At 34.9% G+C, this 18,873-nt stretch overlaps 1 protein-coding gene across 2 annotated transcripts in view; it reads left to right on the top strand.

The window, feature by feature from the left end:
- Positions 1-18,873, top strand: part of USO1 (USO1 vesicle transport factor) — a 111,197-nt gene that overhangs the window by 84,893 nt on the left and 7,431 nt on the right. The window contains exons 10-21 of one of the 2 annotated variants that reach the window (XM_012650984.1): positions 1,154-1,294; positions 3,224-3,312; positions 4,032-4,186; positions 5,656-5,867; positions 7,625-7,645; positions 11,151-11,261; positions 11,575-11,693; positions 11,834-12,015; positions 12,290-12,411; positions 15,373-15,511; positions 16,372-16,535; positions 17,124-17,210. In XM_012650984.1, the coding sequence (XP_012506438.1) occupies positions 1,154-1,294; positions 3,224-3,312; positions 4,032-4,186; positions 5,656-5,867; positions 7,625-7,645; positions 11,151-11,261; positions 11,575-11,693; positions 11,834-12,015; positions 12,290-12,411; positions 15,373-15,511; positions 16,372-16,535; positions 17,124-17,210 (1,542 nt within the window). The remainder of the gene's footprint in view (positions 1-1,153; positions 1,295-3,223; positions 3,313-4,031; positions 4,187-5,655; positions 5,868-7,624; positions 7,646-11,150; positions 11,262-11,574; positions 11,694-11,833; positions 12,016-12,289; positions 12,412-15,372; positions 15,512-16,371; positions 16,536-17,123; positions 17,211-18,873) is intronic. The other variant, XM_012650985.1, reaches the window with a different exon arrangement.

Below are 18,873 nucleotides of genomic sequence, written 5' to 3'. Positions count from 1 at the left end.
GAAAAAAAAAAGAAAAGAAGAAGTAGTAAAGGTAGGAGGGAAATAAATTAAGGGGGGGGGGAAACACCAGAAGTCTGACAAGAAAAGTTGCAGGACTGGAACCCGTGTCATTTTGAAGCCTGTGTTTAGTGACATCAATGTGTCAGTTAACCCTCTTTGAGAATGTCTGTTAAGCCAGACATGGAAACATCTAAATAATCTGTTTCTTCATTACTCAATGACTTAATTCCTGATCGAGGTTTTTTTGTAATTCTGGTCACCTTTTTATTCACCGACAATAAAAATACCACTTTTCAAATTCATTTATTTATGTTTAGCTCCTCCCCCACGAAACATCCCCTTTCTTAGTGAAGTCACAGGCTGTGATATGTGACAGCTGTAGTAATAAAATTAGTGTACTCCATTATATCATTGATTACTTCTGTGTGTCATAAAATAATGGGTTAACATTATCATAGATATCCCATTTGATCTTGATGTGTAAGATTTTGTACATACATGTACAAAACATGTAACTCTAGTTTTAAGGTGCAAAATACATATAAATAAAATGAGATGTAACTGTGCTAAATAGTTGTTTAGGATGACTTTTTTCATGTTTCTGAAATTTTATGTTCAGGTTCAGAGTAATCATAGAATCATAGGGATTTTATTGGCACGGACAGTCAACAAAACCAAGCCCTTGCCTAATGCATAAATCTTTTACCATATCTCCAATTGTTAGTTTTAGCCTGTCTTTAAGTATTTCCAGTGTAGAGGAAATTTATCACACATTAGGCCATTCTGTTTTCAGACCCGCTCTATTATCAGGTAGTTCATCCTTCGCTAAGAACTCTGCCACCCATTCATTTATGTATTGAAAGTGTGAGAAATACTACGCTCGTTGTTTGGGATACAAAAATGACCAAGGCAGTTTCTACTCTCTGGGAGTTCACGATTACCAGAAGGAGACAGCCTTAATTAAGCAAGTAGCAAAATGTAGTGTGTGTTGTAACAGAACTGTTGCTATGCAAGCAGGAAGGCAAAAACACCTAGATCTGGCTGAGCAAGTAGGGGGTGCTTCATATACACTTTATTGTTCTAATAGATCAGATTTGCCTCCAGGCTTTTCAGATCTTTAAAGGACAAATTTTGTTTTCTCTTTCCTTCACAGCTTGTTCGTGTACTGGTATCTCCCACCAACCCTCCTGGTGCTACCAGCAGCTGTCAGAAAGCTATGTTCCAGTGTGGGTTACTGCAGCAGCTCTGTACCATCCTGATGGCTACTGGAGTTCCTGCTGACATCCTGACTGAGGTAAACCAAGTTATGGCAGAGGCTGCTCTGTGGAAGGTGAAATCAGGAATCCTAGGAAGAATTAGATATTGGCTGAAGGAAAAACAATAATAGTTAACCATTTTTGTATTTTAAATTCTTTACTGATCTTATTAAAATGTAATTAGCATAATGACGACAGTATCGATTCCCAAAGATATACTCATTTGTCAATTTTATAGTATATAATGTTAAAGCTTAGCAGATCCATCTAGAAAGATTTCTCATTATTTTTATTGTATTCAACAGGAATGCACGGTATGATTTATGTTTTTAATTTTGAGAACAAAGTGACTTAGTCAAAGTGACAAAGTGACTCAACAAGTAGGTTCTTTGAATAGTAAATTCTTTTCCCCTGATGCTATGGCATATTCTGTTGCTTACCAAGAAGAAAAAGAAGATAGTTAGAAGAAAAGAAGTTTAGTTTATTTAAATTATTTTTTTATTTTTCTCAAACTAACACATGCATGTTAAAAGTACAAATAATAAAAGTTTTATAACAAAATCAGCTGCCTTCAACCTCAGTCCTCCTTACCTTAAGTCTCACTCCCCCCTCCCACATTACTTCTTCATGTCACCCCACAATTATTTTATGGAATTTATATTTAAATCAGCGGTTGGGGGTTATATTATCAGGCCTGTACTAATACTATTCTTGCTAAGCCAAATAGAGCCCTGTATCCTTTTTTTTTATATCTTTCTTTTGTGAGTTATAATTATATTCTTTCATTTTACTGATTTCCTATATATCTATGCATATCAATACTATCATATGCTTAACAGGTCATTGTCTACCCAGGGCCTCCTGGAAACCCTCCTTCCTCCTCCTGCCACACCTCTCTTGTCCCGGGACTTTCTTTTGCCATCCTCCTAGGATTTCCTTTTACCTCCCTTTTGACCTGGATTCCTTGGTTATCTGGGTCCCATGTCTTTTTCCCCTACCCCTTGGTTCATTATCTAATTTTCCTTAATTTCCTAAAATAGACTAAATGACAAGAGAAATTTTTTTAGCTCTTTCATGTCTAAAAATGTTATTCCTCTACTGTCAGAGTTAATTTGTTTGACTCGATGTGGAATTCAGCGTTGGAAATCACTAACACTTAACTTTCAGAACATCATTCCAGTGTTGCTATTAAGAAGTCTGAAGTCATTCTGAATCCTAATCCTTTTTTAAATGAAACCTGCTTTTTCTCTGTAGAAACTTTTGAGATCTTTTCTTTATTTCTGATTTTCTGAAATTTACTGTGATGTGCTATCCTATGGACCTTTCCCCACCCCACCACCATCCCTAATTATTTTTGCCACTCACTGGGCACTCAGCTAGACACATAACGTCCTTCAGTTCTGAGGATGTTTTTGGTATTCCTGATAATTTTCTCTTCTCTTTAATGTTTTCTTTCTGTAACTCTTTAATTAGATTATTAGACTTTCTGGACCTAGTTTGTCTTTTTAAAAAATTAATTGACAAACAAAAATTGTATATGTTTATTTTGTACAACATGTTTCGGAATATAATTTGTCTTTTCTACTTTCTTGGAGATTTTTTCAACTTCATTCTTAAATTGAATGTTTAATTTGTTACATTTTAAATTTGTTCTCTGATTTTATTTTAATACATCTTTGTTTTATAGAAATAGATTCTCGTCTCTCTTAGAAGATATCATTGATTTTGCTTTCTTGAGATTTGAAATGCATGTGGTCATGTGTTATTTTTAATTGGAGGCCCCTGCTTAATGTTTTAAAATTTTACATTGAGAAAGTGTTATAAAATTATAATGGTATCATTGATTTTTTTGGTGTCTCAATTTTGGCACTTAAAAAGCAGGATATAACATTTTCTTCTTTTGAAAACAAGTTTCCTAACTTGACTTACTTTCTCTAAATGTTTTTTTTTTTTTCTCTTCTTAACAGACCATAAATACTGTATCAGAAGTTATTCGAGGCTGCCAAGTAAACCAAGACTACTTTGCATCTGTAAATGCACCTTCAAACCCACCAAGGTAGGAAAAGGGAATAACTGAGATTCCTCTGAGGAAATAAAAACTTACTTTGGGTTGTTAATATATCTCACATACACATCTTACTCCTTTTAAAGAAGTTCATTTGTATGTTTCAAAACTAGAAGTTATCTGACAAGATAAATATTGGGGTTTTTTTGTGGGTTTTGTTTTTGAGGCAGGATCTTACTCTGTTGCCCAGGCTAGAGTGCAGTGGCATAGCTCACGGCAACCTCAAACTCCTGGGCTCAAGCAGTCCTTCTGCCTTGGCCTCGCAAGTAGCTGGGACTGTGGGCGTGTGCCACCACACTGGCTAATTTTTTAATTTTTTGTAGAGACAGAGTCTTGCTGTATTGCTCAGACTGGTCTTGAACTCCAGGGCTCAAGCAGTCCTCCCGCCTCTGCCTCCCAAAGTGCTAGGATTACAGGCGTGAGCCACTGCACCTGGCCAAATACTGGTATTTTAAAAGAGTGTGTAGTCTTTGGAACTTAAATATTTAAGTTCAGATATCACCTCTTCCACATCCTAGCTGTGTACCTTAGGCAAACAAGTTACTTCACTTCTCTCAGCTACAATTTTCTTTTCTGTGAAATGGAAATAGAAATACTTAACTTGCTGGTGTTCAGGTTATGATTCCTCAGCCAACAAAAATGACTCACTATTAACTTGTGTACTTGGGTTGCAATGTTTCATTTTGTTCTTTTCTTTTTAAATGCGACAGACCGGCAATTGTAGTACTGCTCATGTCCATGGTTAATGAAAGGCAGCCATTTGTATTGCGCTGTGCTGTTCTCTATTGTTTCCAGTGTTTCTTATATAAAAACCAAAAAGGACAAGGAGAAATTGTGTCAACACTTCTACCTTCCACCATTGATGGTAAGTAATATAGTTGCAATTTCTATTTTAAAAAGTAAATGTCTTTTAAGCTTTTAATTGAATCTTTCTCTCTATGCTTCGGTCTGAAATATTTTGTATGCTTAGGGAAAAAAAAAAAAAAAGCTGAGTTCCAAGGCCTGCAAGTAGGTTTAGAGAACATACTTTAGAGTCAGACCAGAGTTTGCATTGTAGAATTTCCACTATTCTTGCTGTGTACCTTTGGACAAATTACTTTTAACTTGAGCCTTCTCAAGTTACGTGGAGGATAATAATACTCATCTATAAATGGGGATAACACTCACCTCATTAGGAATATTGTGAGGATTAATGCAATTAAATTAAGTATGTTAAGCACTCACCTCTAGCACCTGGCATATAATAGATGCCAATAAACAGAAGCTACTGTTAATTGTAATTATCACTCTAAAGATAAATTTTACCATTAAATCACACTTAACATTTTGGTCTATTGTTCTAGTAGCGGGTAGAGTCATTACCCTTTCTATGGATTCTTTAAATATTTCATTTTTCCTAAGGTAAATCCTTGATATACTTACCTTTGTTATCTTTAACAACTGAAAACCTCAGTAAAGCTCATTTTAATTACATACCTTGTGGTTTTTGTCAAAATTTAAGTCTATTTAATTATATTTTATCAAAAATTTTTTGGTAAAAAATTTATTACCATAAGAAATTATTTACCATAAATGAAAATAAGACCCTGGATGTAGTAGAATAATTAAAATGTGGCATTTCCCTTGATTCATTTTAGAAATGTTGTTTTTAATTAAAGTAATAATTTTGGGGGATATTACCATCATCAATTTGATGCCTGAAGTGTTCTATAACAGGTTGAGCATTCCAAATATGGAAATCCAAAATCTGAAACACTTTCGATCCCAAGCATTTCAGATAAGGGATATTCAACCTCTGTTTCTTCGTTGTGCTACTTTTCTTCCAAGATACCTTTCTCTCATCATTCATTTTGTTTTGAAAAGCAGACTTTTATTGTTTTCAAAATAATTATTTTTGTATGTCCAGAAAACAATTTATAAAAATTTTGTTTTGGCCGGGCGCGGTGGCTCACGCCGGTAATCCTAGCTCTCTGGGAGGCCGAGATGGGTGGATTGTTTGAACTCAGGAGTTTGAAACCAGCCTGAGCAAGAGCGAGACCCCGTCTCTACTAAAAATAGAAAGAAATTAATTGGACAACTAAAAATATATAGAAAGAATTAGCCGGGCATGGTGGCGCATGCCTGTAGTCCCAGCTACTCGGGAGGCTGAGGCAGGAGGATCACTTGAGCCCAGGAGTTTGAGGTTGCTGTGAGCGAGGATGATGCCACGGCACTCTAGCCTGGGCAACACAGTGAGACTCTGTCTCAAAAAAAAAAAAAAAAAAAAAATTTTTGTTTACTCCCACAATAGTGAAAATCTAATATATTTTTATCGTCTGCTTTCCATCTTTGTAGCAACAGGTAATTCAGTCTCAGCTGGCCAGTTACTGTGTGGAGGTTTGTTTTCTACTGATTCACTTTCAAACTGGTGTGCTGCTGTGGCCCTTGCCCATGCTTTGCAAGAAAACGCTACCCAGAAGGAACAGTTGCTCAGGGTTCAACTTGCTACAAGTATTGGCAACCCTCCGGTTTCTTTACTACAGCAGTGCACCAACATCCTTTCACAGGTAAGGTATTGCAGGAAACTTCTCTAAGGGGTAAAAGGGTTCCAGCTATAAGTTTTGATGTCAGTGTTACAAGGATGCAAGGATGTCCTTAGAAGATGCACATGAAAAAAGAGAGGACTTACCTGCTTATTAGTTCATTGTAACCACGAACAGTTTAGTGGAAAGAAAGCAATAAATATTCCTGTAGGAATGGTTTTGCCAAATAGTTACACGATCTGCATCATGCTGGAAACACATGTCCTGGGCAGAAAGGTATTTTGAGGGTTTTGTTTTCTTTTTAAATCATCGATAGTGTTCTTACAGGTCATTTTCTCTTTCTTCTCCGTAACTGAATTGAGGTTAGTTTATGAGAGGGAATAATGTAGTTCATAGCTGTGTACCTCCCTCTTTCTCTTCCCAGAGCAATTGATCAGCCAGAAACAAAAATAGAATATCAGTCCATTGTATGTACAGCTATACAATATACACCCTTGATGTTTGTGAATTCTCAAATCCTCAAGTCCCCAGTGCATATAATTTACCTAACAAGATGTAGAAAAACATAACTAAAAACGCTTGTGTTCCTTTAGACGCTTAATGAAAACAGCAAAGCTTTGTTGAAGTGTAAATGCTAGGCACTTAGTAATTACTATTACATGATTTGCCCGTGTGTACCAGCCATGCTATTGAACAGTTCAAGTTCACACTTTAGCAAAGCCATAATAATGTCATCAACATTCAGAATCAGTCAGGGAGAGTAAGAATGTGGATAAGTCTAAAATTATTCTGCCCACTGCTCTAGCAGTGGAATCATCCTACCCACTCTCCATAATAATGTGCTGTGTCCTTCTTTAGTTTTTAATCTTGCCACACTCATTGAATTCTTCCTTATTTGGAGCTTTTAAGAAAATGTTAGTGCCATTAGTAGAAGTTATAAGTGAAAGCTTAAAAATTAACTATAGTGAAAAGGGAGTTGAGTGTACTTTAGAATTGGTTTACTTTAGTTGGAAACTTATTTTATCTCTTATTTATCACTATCTCTTAGTGTTAAAAAAACTACCTTAAAATTTTCATATCTTATTTAATACCTGGCATTATCATGTTGCTGTCTGTTGAAAACAGTTTTTTTTTTTTTTTTTTTTTTTTGAGACAGAGTCTCACTGTGTTGCCCGGGCTAGAGTGCCATGGTGTCATCTTAGCTCACAGCAACCTCAAACTCCTGGGCTCAAGCAATCCTCCTGCCTCAGCCTCCTGAGTAGCTGGGACTACAGGCATGTGCCACCATGCCCGGCTAATTTTTTTTTCTATATATATTTAGTTGTCCGATTAATTTCTTTCTATTTTTAGTAGAGACGGGGTCTCGCTCTTGCTCAGGCTGGTCTCAAACTCCTGAGCTCAAACAATCCGCCCGTCTTGGCCTCCCAAAGTGCTAGGATTACAGGTGTGAGCCACCGTGCCTGGCCTGAAAACAGTTTTTTAAAAAGCCAAACAGTAATTAACTGTTTGACTACTGTCACCACAGATTTCGCTGTAACATTGTGATTACAATGAATGCATAATGCTAAAGGTGGTGGTATCTTCCTTACTCTTAAGTAATTAATTATAGTGCTATAAAATCCTTATCCTCTAAAATGCCTATCATTTTTATAAAATAAAAGATTAGAACTATCCTGTCCCAAGTTATTGGCTTGGGTTTGTAGAGGGACTCTGAAAAAGTATTTGAGGGATTTTTCTAAAGTAGTAATATTTATGAATAATTTTTAATGTATAATTTGCAGGGTGATAAGATCGACAGACGGGTATGTATCACTTGATTTAGCTTAGGCATTTTCCTCTCTCATCAAGTCTTCTCTGTCTTGGGTTTTGCTGATTGGGTTTTTTTAACTGCTTGTTTGAAGTTATATTCTACTCACACTTACGTGTCAGCAAGTTTATCTCTATCATAAGTGGCTCTCCAATTTCTCTCCGTGGGATACTATAGTGACATTACTAGGAACTATGGGAGTGAGAATCTGAGGCTGTATACTTTGTGCTTCCTCCGGGGATGCTTGCACTTTCTGGAATTCCTTGGTTTTGGTTTTTTGTGTTTTTTCCTCCCAAGCTTGCTTCTTTATTTCTCCTTAAAACATTTCACAGGAAGTAAAATTTAGGTTTAAGAATTTTGTCTTTAGTTAATCAGTATATGAAAGACTGTGATGACTTTTATATTAGATTATTTAAAGTGTACAATGGCAAGTATAATTTTGTAATTTGAAAGATTTGAAATTAAATATTATGGATTATTCTGGATATAATCCATATGCTACAACTACCTATATATACCCATATAACTACAGTCCTATATGAGGGTTAACTTTTGATGTGGGGGGAAGAGTGTTGTGTTTGGTTTGGTTTTGTTTGTGTGTTTCGTAAAAAAACCAGTGTACCGTAATATTCATGTTTGAGCATGCATTTCAGTTGAACAGTGTGAGTAGTAATAACTGAGGTCCTGTTAGGAATTATGTCTTTGTATATGAGCATGATTTAACATTTGTTAATAACTCACACACACATATTTGGCAGCTTTAGCCTGCAGAATTTTTCATATTTGGGAAAGTATTTTGTAAATATAAATGTTAATAATTTAAAAGGGAATTTTTTTTGAGATATTAATTTATACACAGTAAAATGCACAGACCTTATGTGTTCAGTCTGATGATTTTTGATGGTTGAGTGTGTGCCTCTGTAGCCACCACCCAAAACAAGACATAGAACATTTTCATAATCTCACAAAGTTCCAATATACCCCCTTTCTTATTATTTCTCTGTCCCCAGAGGCCACCACTAGAAAGTGAATTTGATTATAATATGCTAAAACCTCATTTTAATGCTTGAACACTAGGAATTTAAAGTGTTAGCTTTTTATATGTTTTTATAAACAGTGCAAAAATATTAAACTTGACACGTACGTACATAGAAATGAGAGGGATTTTTATTTAGAAAATGTAATCAGTAGAACATAATAGCTCGTGTGTTTTTAGTACAGACGGGATCTCTTACTCAGGCTGGTCTCAAACTCCTGATTACAGGCATGAGCTGCCCTTCCCCACCTGGATTTTTTTTTTTTTCAGACTTTTCTTTTATGGCTTCTGCATTTTAAGTCATACTTAGAACAGCCTTCCCACTTAAAGATCTTAAGGAATTTACTCATATTTTCATCTCATACTTTCTGATTTCTTTTTTTGCATTTAACTCTTTGTTCCACTTTCCTCAATGAACTCTAAGGTGTGGATCCACACTGATCTTTTTCAAGATAGCTATCTAGTTGTCCCAAAATTTTTTAAGTCCATCTATAACCCACTGATGGTTATATGCTACATTTTTCATATACTAAGTTCCCATTTGTATATGGGTCCATTTCTAGACTTTCTGTTCTATCCCTTGATTCCTGCCTCTTCATGATCGAATATCCCCTCATTACTGTTTTTCATTTTTTTCAACAGTATTCCTAGTTATTCTCACTTTTTTAATATGATCTTCAGAATCAGGTTGTTAAGTTCCAGAAGAAACCTTTTAGTATTTTTGTTTTGATCACATTTATGCTATGAATTAACTTAGAATTAACATCTTCATGATGTCAGGTCTTCCTATCTAAGAACACGGTGTCTTTATATTGGTTTTGTATCTGTTTTTGTGCTCTTTAGGAGTGTTTTAAAAGTTTTCTTGTTTTGGTTTCAGACCATTTTGATGAGGTTCATTCCTGAGTACTTTATCTTCTTTTGTTGCTATAATACACTGGATCTTAGCCAAAAGGCTGAGAAGCGTTTTTTTGTTGCCATGATAAATGAATCGTTCCATTCTATTTTCTCCCTGGTTATGTTTAACTTTGCTCTTCTTATCCTTCAATTAGACCCCAAAGGGCATACTTCTAGAAGACTCAGATTTAAAGCTAATTCTGTTTTTGTTCACTCAGACATCAGCCAGTGATTTGACAGGATGCCCTTATATATACCTAGGCATATTTGGTACCTGCAAATGATTAGTCTAAGTAATGATGAATTTCTATATATATAGCATGTAGATAAAACATTTGCATTTATAACTCGAGTAATTTAAGTTTTCTGTGGCATATAGTCAGTGGAGACTACATTTTTTTAACTTTTTAATTTATATAGGTAACATGAAGGTATACTGTGGGCACAGTAATGACATAGAATCAAGGAAAATGTAAAAATGTATCATGTGAAAACAAATTCATATTAATGCTTACTTGGTAAATCATTTGGAGAAGTCCAGTTTGAATTTATTTAATTCAATATTAAATATACCTGAAAATAGATTATAAAAAGGCCAAGATACTGACATCAAGGTTTGCGAAATGGAATAGTCTAGGTGGTAGAAATTTTTCAAAACAGCAATGATTATTTTAAATCCATTCCTTGTCTAGATCTTTGAATAAATATATTTTGGATATTTTATAAAAACTGCCCCAAAATGAAGCATTACTGTGCTGATCTTCATTATTTTATTTCAAAGAAGTTTTGTTTTTCTTTAAAAAAGAAATACAGGTTATAGTAATAGAAAATGGGCATTGTCAATATTATGAACTGAGATTATCTATATAGGAGATGTAAATGTGTTGTTTTAAAATTTAGAAAACTAATTTTGCTGGACATGCTAATTTTCTTGTTTAACTAGGCAGCAATATAGTTAGTGGCTTGGGACACTTTGCTAATTTAAATCTTTTTCCTCTTGACTATGTTGGTGATTTTCTCATGTAACATACTGTCACTGAGTTTGTAGCATGGTTTATTTTCTTGTTAGAAAATATATTCTCTCATGGAATTTGACTAAATGATTCAGGAGATTATTTCTTTGTATTTTTCTTGATGTTTTTTGAAGGAGGCAGAATTTGTCCTCTTACCAGGAACTTGTTTTTAAAATATTGATTGAAATATCATAAATTTGCCTGGCAAATGTAAAGTGTCTTGGGGTTGATGGATTTTTTTTTTTTAAACCTCTACATCATAAATTTTTTCCTTAGCAGACCAGGGTTTTCTATAATAGAATTTTAAATAACCCAGTATATGCTTATGAAAATGAATCAATTCTAGTTTCCACACTGCGATCATTTTGACACATGCAGCCTGTGGTGCACACAAGAATGTATTTTCTTGTTCAATTTTTTTAAATCTAGATTTCTGGCACATCTTTTATAAGATGTTAAAATTCTTTTCATGCGGATGGGAAGGGATCTTAGATCAACTTTAAGTGTGAAAAAATAGAATGAATGGAGAGAGATTTCTGCCAACTTATCTATTACAGGGAAGCAAAATACAAACAAGAGTTGGATTGTTAATGTTGCTTTGTACCTGGCTAAGCAACTGTCCCATTGCGGTAACACATTTTCTTCACAATTCAGCCAATGTTCCATTTGTATCCTTTATATTTTGGTAACATACATGTAAGTATTTATATCTTTTTTGTTTTTTTCTTCTCAATTGGAAATAGCTCTATACCCAAAATGTTTGAATTCTCCACCATCTTATCTGTGTTGCAACTTTTTAAACTGTTACGGTTGTAATGATGTTTGCTTAAGCTGTGTGTGTGTATCATTGTTTTATTCTGGCTTGGAGTATATATGATATATCTTATAGGAACTCTTACATGAAATATATATCACATTCAAATTGCAAAATAAAGTATTCTAGATATTATGAATCATCAGCCTCCTTAACAAAGATTTCAGCTTACAGGACAAATTGCAGAAAATCTTGGAGAGGAAGAGCAGTTGGTCCAAGGCTTATGTGCCCTCTTGTTGGGCATTTCAATTTACTTCAATGATAACTCACTTGAGAGCTGCACGAAGTAAGTAAGGGGAAGATGACTCTAATGGTGTCAAGAGATAATGGCACATTTTTCTGCCAAAGTATAATGTAGACCAAGCTTTTACGTTTTGTTATGATTTTGTGTTTTTTTAAAGCATTTCAATATGCTTATCTTTGTAGAGAGAAACTAAAACAACTAATAGAGAAGAGGATTGGCAAAGAGAATTTCATAGAGAAACTAGGATTTATTAGCAAACATGAGTTATATTCCAGAGCATCTCAGAAACCCCAACCAAACTTTCCCAGTCCAGAATGTATGATATTTGATCATGAGTTTACAAAGCTGGTAAAAGAACTTGAAGGTAAGACAAGAAGATTTATATTGATATTCATTAGAAAGTAAATGTGATTATATTGTGTATATATGTCCTGGATACATGCAGATTATATGATAAGCCTGAAAGTAGATCTTTTTTCCTAGTTCTTGATCTGTAGCCCATTGAAAGATAGTTGGCTTTCAGTAAGACTGGAAAGATTATTTCTTGTCTGTCATGGAGTTAGGTTATATGTTTTGACTAAGTCTTAATAATAAAATAGTATTTTAAATGTTTAAAAGAAATAAACTTTCTTTTCCAGGTGTTATAACTAAGGCTATTTATAAGTCCAGTGAAGAAGATAAAAAAGAAGAAGAGGTGAAGAAAACATTAGAACAGCATGACAATATTGTGTCTCACTACAAAAATATGATCCGCGAGCAAGTGAGTACTAATGAATTGTATACATTCTGATTACTACTGATAGATATTTCCTACATTAAGGAAGAATTCTTCCTCGCATTTCAAACGAAAGAAGATACAGAAAGTAAAACTCATTATTTTTCAAAGCATCTAGGTGTTCAACAGACTAAGTGCTTAATATGTGCTAAGCACTGTGCAGGATGGTATAGATAAAAACATGAATCAGACAGGTTTCCGTATCAGTTCCATGGGAGACAAACCCATAAATACATTACTGTAACACGCATATTATTACATATTCAGTCTAGTGGTAGAGACAGTCAGAGGCATATGGCAGCACTGAGAGGCACCTAATTTAGCTAGGTAGGAGCAGGGGCTTACCAAAAGCCAAGATGCTGAGTCCAGGCAAAGGGAGAGAGAGGGAACAGAGGCAGGAAGTGACAAACAGCATGATAAGTTCGAGTCTAGTGTTGCTGGCTTGTACTTACAACACTCTGGTAGCTGTGTGAAGGAGGAATTTGAGGGGCAAAGCTAGAGGGAGGAGGAGCCCACGAAGGGGAGGCTGTGGTGGCAGGTGAGCTGTGGGAGGAAACTAGAGTGATGATAGTAACGGCTGCCCTTTTATGTTTACTGTTTCACATGCTCGCTGAGCATTTTAAACTCTCGTGTAATTTTCACAGTACCCCTACAAAGTAGTTATATCTTCAGTTTAGAATAAATGAAGAATCTGAGACTTGGAGAATTTAAACTGACCCAGGGTCACTCAGCAATTGGTAGAACAGAATCCAAATCTATGTCTCTTAGTGAGATTCTAAAGCTCTTACCATGTGGTTCAAAGGAGACAGATTTAAGAAATGTGAAGGCTGGGCGCGGTGGCTTACGCCTATAATCCTAGCTCTCTGGGAGGCCGAGGCGGGCAGATTGTTTGAGCTCAGGAGTTCGAGACCAGCCTGAGCAAGAGCGAGACCCCGTCTCTACTAAAATTAGAAAGAAATTAATTGGACAACTAAAAATATATAGAAAAAAAATTAGCCGGGCATGGTGGCGCATGCCTGTAGTCCCAGCTACTCGGGAGGCTGAGGATCGCTTGAGCCCAGGAGTTTGAGGTTGCCGTGAGCTAGGATGACGCCACAGCACTCTAGCCCGGAAAACAGAGTGAGACTCTGTCTCAAAAAAAAAAAAAGAAATGTGGAAAATAAAACTAGCAGGACTTGGTAATGTTTGAATGCAGGTTTGAGGGTGCAGAAAGGGTCAAATAGGATCCCTACATTTCTGTCCTGGACAACTGAATAGGTGATATTGAGTTAGCACAGGAGAAGGAGCTGATTTATTAGGGTAGATAATGATGAGTTACTTTGAAACCTCTTTTTCAGAATCATCAGGTGACATACTCTTTTCAGGATACCAGGGAACTTCCATTGCTTGCATTGTGTTGAACAACTTAAACCTTCTGTTACATTCCTTCAAAATATGTTCTTGGTTTTTACTCTCATTTAATTTCTTCTGGTATATACCTTGATTGGAATTCTAGAAATTGCTGTAATTTTATCTGAAAAGTGAGATTATTGATATTGTTAAAATGCCAGTGTCATAGAAGACACAGCTGTGGCAGTTCGCACAGAGCAGGTTCATCCCCTTCCCTGCATGGCCGTCCCCTCCCCGCTGTGTGCAGCTGTGCCAGGTGGGGCAAGGAAGAGCATGAGTAGAACCCTCTAAATGAGAATTGCCTCTAGGTTCTTTTCTTCCCCACAATCTGTATTTCTGAGATTGTGATTTTAAGAAAGAATAAAAATATTATGGTATATTTAGCATTCCGTTTCAGCTTTTCAGTTTATAAGCAAACAATAAATTAGAATCATCTTTGAATAATCAAAATTTGAATCATTAAACTACCCATGATCATTAGGATTTTTCATTTATATGTTGGTACAAACATGGAATCATTTCCAGTGGGTAAAATGTAATGTCTTTGGAACAGTGGAAAAGTAAACACTTGGAATGTGATGTAGTCCCAAAATAAACATTTGGGGCTAACAAATATAGTCGATTTGGAAGAAGAAAAGAGTGATTTGACACAATTACTATATTGACTCTTTTTCAGAAATCTTCATTTTAAACATTCTCTCACCGCTTAAAATGCTGTTTGGTATTAGGTAACGAGCATCTAGAGCTATAAAATGTTTATATCCTTTGAAATGACATTTGAGAATTTAGTCTAAGGAAATTCTCCAAAATTCAGGAAAACAATTATATAGACTGAGATATATATTGTAATAATATTTATCATTTTGAAAAATGGAAAGCAACCTCAGTGTCAAAAACATTGAATGTAAATTATTGCATCTACTTGATTAGATATTAAGTGAGCATTAAAAATTGTGATGGTGAAAACTAGCAATATGGGAAAATTAGAATAGTAAGTAAATTAAAGGTGACAAAATTATATGTGGACTGATTATGACAAGTTTAAAAAACATGAATTGGGAAAAAATTAGAAAATAAAGAAGTATATGAAATTCCAACTGTAGTTACATTAGGGTGGTGAGAGTTGGAAGCTCTTTTTTCTCTTTTCAGTCTTATAAATATTCTGTTATGATTGTCTTTTAATGTAAAAAATAACATGCATATGTATATGTACATATACTAAGCTTCTTAAATAGTTCATGGTGTAAATTTCTTAAATGGTTTGATGGGCCATAAAATGGAGTTTTTTCATTTGATATCCCCCCGTAATTGCAGTGAGATTGCAAATAATGCCATAGTGTTTACTAATTGGGCCTTACGTGAAATCTTACAGTTCTACTGCATGTAAATTTGCCTTGGTGCATATAGTAATGTATTACTGCTTAATTATTAAATGATTTTGGAAGTGTTGAGTTCTTTAACATACTAACCCAAAATAACCTCTAATTTTTAAAATTGGTTCTTCTGAATGGTAATTAGTATGAATGTAAAACACTTGAATTATATTTTGTTTCACAGGATCTGCAACTTGAGGAATTAAGGCAGCAGGTTTCTACATTAAAATGTCAAAATGAACAGCTCCAGACAGCAGTCACACAGCAAGTATCTCAGATTCAGCAGCACAAGGATCAGTATAATCTTCTTAAAGTACAGCTAGGTAAGTGTAGCTGGCCATCACTATTGTAGGGTCCGGGTCATTCTATTCTTGGGAGCTAGACAAAGTAAAACAGATTCTTTTATGGACTAATCTTTCTGTAACCTTAGTCACAGTGATGAATGTGTAAATTAGAGTTTAAAACAAAGTAGCATGGTAGTAAAGAGTAGTTGAGATTGAAATCCAAGCTGCTTGCTACCTGATTATCTGACCCATAGACTCTGAACCCTGGCTGCTCATTAGAATCTCCTGAGATGCTTTTTATTGGTTAAAAAAAAAAAAAAAAGAAAAACCCCAATAGTGTTTCTGATTTAATTAGTCTGGGGTTGGGTCCAGGCATCAGGAACTATTGCAGACTCCCCAGGTGATTCAGATGTACAATTGGTTGAGAAAAACTGGTCTAATCTTTAAGTTTTCTCTTCTGCAAAATGAAGATAATAATAACATCTGAGAATTAAATGAAATAATATATGTAATATTCTGGTGGTGCCTGGCATATGGTAAGAGCTCAACTGCTGGTAAATAGTGTCATCCTATAGTGCTTGTGAAGATTTTTTAAAAGGGATTTTATTTTATCTTCATTGACAGAATTGGAATTGAAATAACTGTAATCCTTAAATGATAGATCACCAGACTGTACAGTTTAGTCAACTGTTTGACTATGCCCCTTTCTTGCCAGAAATGTGAAAATATCATCAGTTCATTATTTTTATCAAGACACTATTCTGCAAAGATGAAATGTGATTGCAAAAGTGCTGCCGAAGTAATTGAACATAGAAAGTTATATATTTGGATCTTCTAGTTCAAATAATGAAAAACTTAGGTTTCATGCTGGCTTTTTAAAATTTATGCTTGGCTAACAGGAAAAGACAATCAGCATCAGAGTTCTTACAGCGATGGGGCTCAGGTGAATGGCATTCAGCTGGAAGAAATTGGTAGGTTGCGAGAAGAAATAGAAGAATTAAAAAGTAATCAGGAACTTTTACAGAGTCAGCTGACCGAAAAGGACTCTTTGATTGAAAATTTGGTAAGTAAATGTCTGAAAATTTTAAATAAGAGGTCAAGAGTAATTCTCACCCTGCCTTTTTCTTTCTTTCTTTTTTTAAATTGTTATTTTTTTTGCTGGATCTCTTAAGCCAGAGTATCATATATTAAGATTTTTTTTAGAGTGTGAGTTTTAGAGTTACACTCTCTAAAGCTTCCATGCTTCCTAGCTAATTGAATTTAAGCAACTTAGTTAACCTCTTTAAACTTGTTTTCTAATCTATAAATTGGTGGTGGTAATATCTGTTTCATTGTTATGAGATTTAAATGACATACTCTTAATACATGGAAATCTTTCAATAAATACCTGCTTTTATGCTTTCTCCATATGACCTCAGGTAAATGCTTAGATTTAATAAATTACTTTGTATAAATATATAAATTTTTTACATATGGAAAAGTAGATTATACACACTGTTGAAATTTTATCTTGGGCATAAAAATGAAAATGATGTGAATTTTTTTGGTAAGCATGTATAAGATATAGTTTATATGTGTACCGTGCTGTTTGGTTTTTGCCTATCTCTTTAGACTGAATTTATTTCATAGTTTATTTCTTTGCTATTTATAGAAATCTTCCCAAACGTCTGGCATGAATGAACAGTCTTTAGCAACAGCTTCAGCTAGAGATTCTGAACAAGTTGCAGAGTTAAAACAGGTAATTTTCTAGCTTCATCCAAGTTCTATTTTGTTTTTTGTTTGTTTTTTCTTTTTCTTTTCTTTTTTTTTTTGGACAGAGTCTGACCCTGTTGCCTTGAATAGAGTGCAGTGGTGTCATCGTAGCTCACAGCAACCTCAAACTCCTGGGCTCAAGTGATTCCCCTGTCTCAGCCTCCTGAGTAGCTGGGACTCCAGGTGCATGCCACCACACCTGGCTAATTTTTTCTATTTTTGGTAGAGACGGGGGTTTCAGTCTTGCTCAGGCTGGTCTGGAACTTCTGACCTAAAGCGATGCTCCTACCTCAGCCTCCCAGAGTGCTAAGATTACAGGCATGAGCCACCTCACCTGGCCAGTTTTCTTTTAATTATAATAGAGTTACAGCCCTGTAGTTTCATTAACCTAGAACTACTTTGTTAGATGTAAGCACAATTTGGGTTAAGATAGCCATTTGAAAATCTAGAAGCTATTTTTAATTATATGGTAATAGTATTTTTATTGTTTTCATTTTTCAGTGGTATTCTTTTTAACAGAATCTCAGCATCTCACCCATATTATTTGTAGATTATCAGTGAACTAACAAAGAAAAATTTAAATATATTTATAAGCTGCAAATATGAAGGCATAAAATCTTACACCTAATTTTCTTATAAGTATTGACTTTGTAATTGCTTGACTAAAGGTACTGGGTGTTTAAACCATTCTATCAGGAAAATGTTGAATTTTAGAATTAGAAAAGGGAATAATAGGAGGTAAACTTGTGTATATCTAAATTACATGACTCCAGCTAAAAAGCAAAATAAACTTTTTCTGCTCTGGTAACTTAAAAAATCTAGAAAAGCAAATTTAACTTCCTTCTACTTGGTTAATTTATAATATTTATAAATTTCTATTAAACTAGATCATTTATCTTTGTCTAATGAGCAAATTAAATATATTTGTTTAAGAAAAGAGCCAGAAGAGGGAAAGGAACTGTTGACATGTAGAATTAAATAATATACTAATTAGGAAAATCTAGAAAAGTATCAGATTGCTTATTAGTATATATTATCCCTAAACAGGTTCTGGGTTTGGGGGGGCTCCCCCCCTTTTTTCCCCTTCCTTTCCTTCTCTTTTCTTCCTTCCCTTTTTCCTTTCTTATTATGAAAGGAATGCATGCTTCTTTAAAAAAAAAATCCAAGCAATACTAAAGAAAGAAGTGACCATCCTTATCAACCTAGGACTGACTTCCTTCTCCCTTCTCTGGTCAGTTGGCCCTGGCCCACTGATCTGAGAGAGGAATGACTGTACGCAAAGAAACTGTGTCTTATTTTGGTAATGTCCATGTACCTCAGAGTAGATTCTAAAATCCAACCTTATTTTAAAAATCACTTATCATTGAGGCTTTCCAGGTTTCCAGTATCTGTTCACAATATTTTGTTTGTGTGGGGAAGATTAATATGCTATTTTGGTTTTATTAAGTCTACCTACACTAAAACTATATTAAAATTAAAGGGAATTAAGTTATTAATATATAGCCTTAGTCTGTAAATTTCAAGTAAAAATTTTTACTATTGGCCGGGCGCAGTGGCTCACCCCTGTAATCCTAGCACTCTGGGAGGCCGAGGCGGGCGGATTGTTTGAGCTCAGGAGTTCGAAACCAGCCTGAGCAAGAGCAAGACCC

The sequence above is a fragment of the Propithecus coquereli genome, unplaced genomic scaffold (assembly GCF_000956105.1).
Source record: "Propithecus coquereli isolate 6110/MARCELLA unplaced genomic scaffold, Pcoq_1.0 Scaffold343, whole genome shotgun sequence".
Classification (NCBI taxonomy): Eukaryota; Metazoa; Chordata; class Mammalia; order Primates; family Indriidae; genus Propithecus; species Propithecus coquereli.
Note: the sequence above shows the minus strand (reverse complement) of the source record. Positions and strands in the feature narration are given on the sequence as shown.